Genomic DNA, 1,686 nt, shown 5'->3' on the forward strand with positions numbered 1-1,686 from the left:
GCGATAAAGAGCCCTCTCTATGCACTGCTCGTGATTCGGCGAAAAGAGCCGTACATTATACAGGACAGAAAACAAACCCACACTTTGCAGTGCTTTGGTGAATTGACAGAGAAACGAAGGACAATTTTACGAGCAAAAAGAAGGTAGGCATTCAATTGCTGCAAACTTTTATTTGGTCCGTTTGTTTTGTACATGAGAATCTGAACAGTATATGTACAAAGATTTCTTAAAATTCCACTTCTTTCGCTTATTTTAAAATTGACAAATGGCTAAAATTGCTAGAAAAGTGCAAAAATTAAGTTGAAAATGTTCGATTTTCCGTATTTCAGTCAAAAATTTTACCGATTTTATTTAAGTCCATATGGACTTAGAAAAAAAACCTCTAAGAAGACCAAACAAAGCGCTACACTCCCAAAGGGCGTCTATTGTTATCGCTATTGTTTTCTTGAAACAAAGGACCGTATGCATAATGAAGTAGGGACCTGTACGGAAATCTTGCCCTATCGGAATGATTTCCGTACAGGTCCCTACTTCATTATGCATGCAGAATATATTAATTATTCATTCGCACTATTGTTTTCTAGAACAATGCGTATACCCAAGGGAATCGAATATATACATGGCTAATTTGTACTTACGGGATGATCAAAAGTGGATCTCATTCTCTCTCTCTCGCTCCCTCCCTCTCTTTTTTCACCCTCTCTCTTTTCTTTGCCCTTTTTGCTCACAACGTCTCTCTTTCTTTTCGTCCCAGCTTTCCTCTTTCGATTCCTTTGTCCTGTCTGTCTTCTCCAGATCCCGCTCGGCTTTTTCTGTCCTTTTTTCGAAGTCTCTCGCAGTCTGCCTTGAACTCCGTACCACTGTAAACCTCTGGATTACTTGTCCCTCTTCTAGACCACTGAGCTAACGTGTCAAGTTGCTAATTCACACCTTGATAATGATATTTCTTTGGAATTCTGGACGACAATTTACATAACAATGATAAGTAATTATATACGCGTGCCGTGCCGACCACCAATAAATGCACTGATTTTGCTTCTTTTGAAACAACGTCACCCCTTAATAATGCTAACCGTAACCCTTTAGGCTTAAGGTTGAACCCAGTAAAATTCTTTTGGAGGTTAATCGAGCATATCTGTGAATGTCTGAATTGCTTGTTTTTTCATCCCCCGTGCTGCACACTTAAAGAGCACTACACGGAAGAGTATACCTCCTTGTGATTGGGGCATCCTATATGGGAAATTTTTTATGCACGATTTATTGCAATATAAAATCTTTGAGTCGACGTTAACCCCTCTTTTTCAGCAAACTGTGAATTTTGAAACTTGATGGCCGCCTCTCAAGAATCAAATATAAACTTATGGAAACTATCCCGACTTTTAGCCGATCACGAGCGGAGCATAGAGTGGTGCAAAGAGCAAAATCTACTCTCGTCGTCAATGAAATGCCCTAAACCTGAGTGCGGAAACGCACTCAAATGGCAAAGACGAACTGCATCGGGGGATGGATTTGTTTGGCGATGCTCTAGAAAAAACTGCAATGGACAAGCTTCAATCCGCCAGAAGTCATGGTTTTCTGGTAGTAAGCTTTCCCTTGAAAAAATATTAGCCCTAACTTACGCTTGGGCGCATAAATTCACCACAACACAAGCAGTGCACGAAACCGCGTTAGATGAAGAAACCACCT

At 40.3% G+C, this 1,686-nt stretch overlaps 1 protein-coding gene across 1 annotated transcript in view; it reads left to right on the forward strand.

Annotated features, from left to right (window-relative positions):
* Positions 1-1,328: 1,328 nt before the first annotated feature.
* The window catches only part of LOC138002514 (uncharacterized), a 924-nt gene continuing 566 nt past the window's right edge, over positions 1,329-1,686 (forward strand). Inside the window, exon 1 of the mRNA XM_068848548.1 lies at positions 1,329-1,686. This exon is cut by the window's right edge and continues 566 nt beyond it. Coding sequence (XP_068704649.1) covers positions 1,329-1,686 — 358 coding nt within the window.

Source organism: Montipora foliosa, chromosome 5 (assembly GCF_036669935.1).
Source record: "Montipora foliosa isolate CH-2021 chromosome 5, ASM3666993v2, whole genome shotgun sequence".
In the NCBI taxonomy this organism is placed as follows: domain Eukaryota; kingdom Metazoa; phylum Cnidaria; class Anthozoa; order Scleractinia; family Acroporidae; genus Montipora; species Montipora foliosa.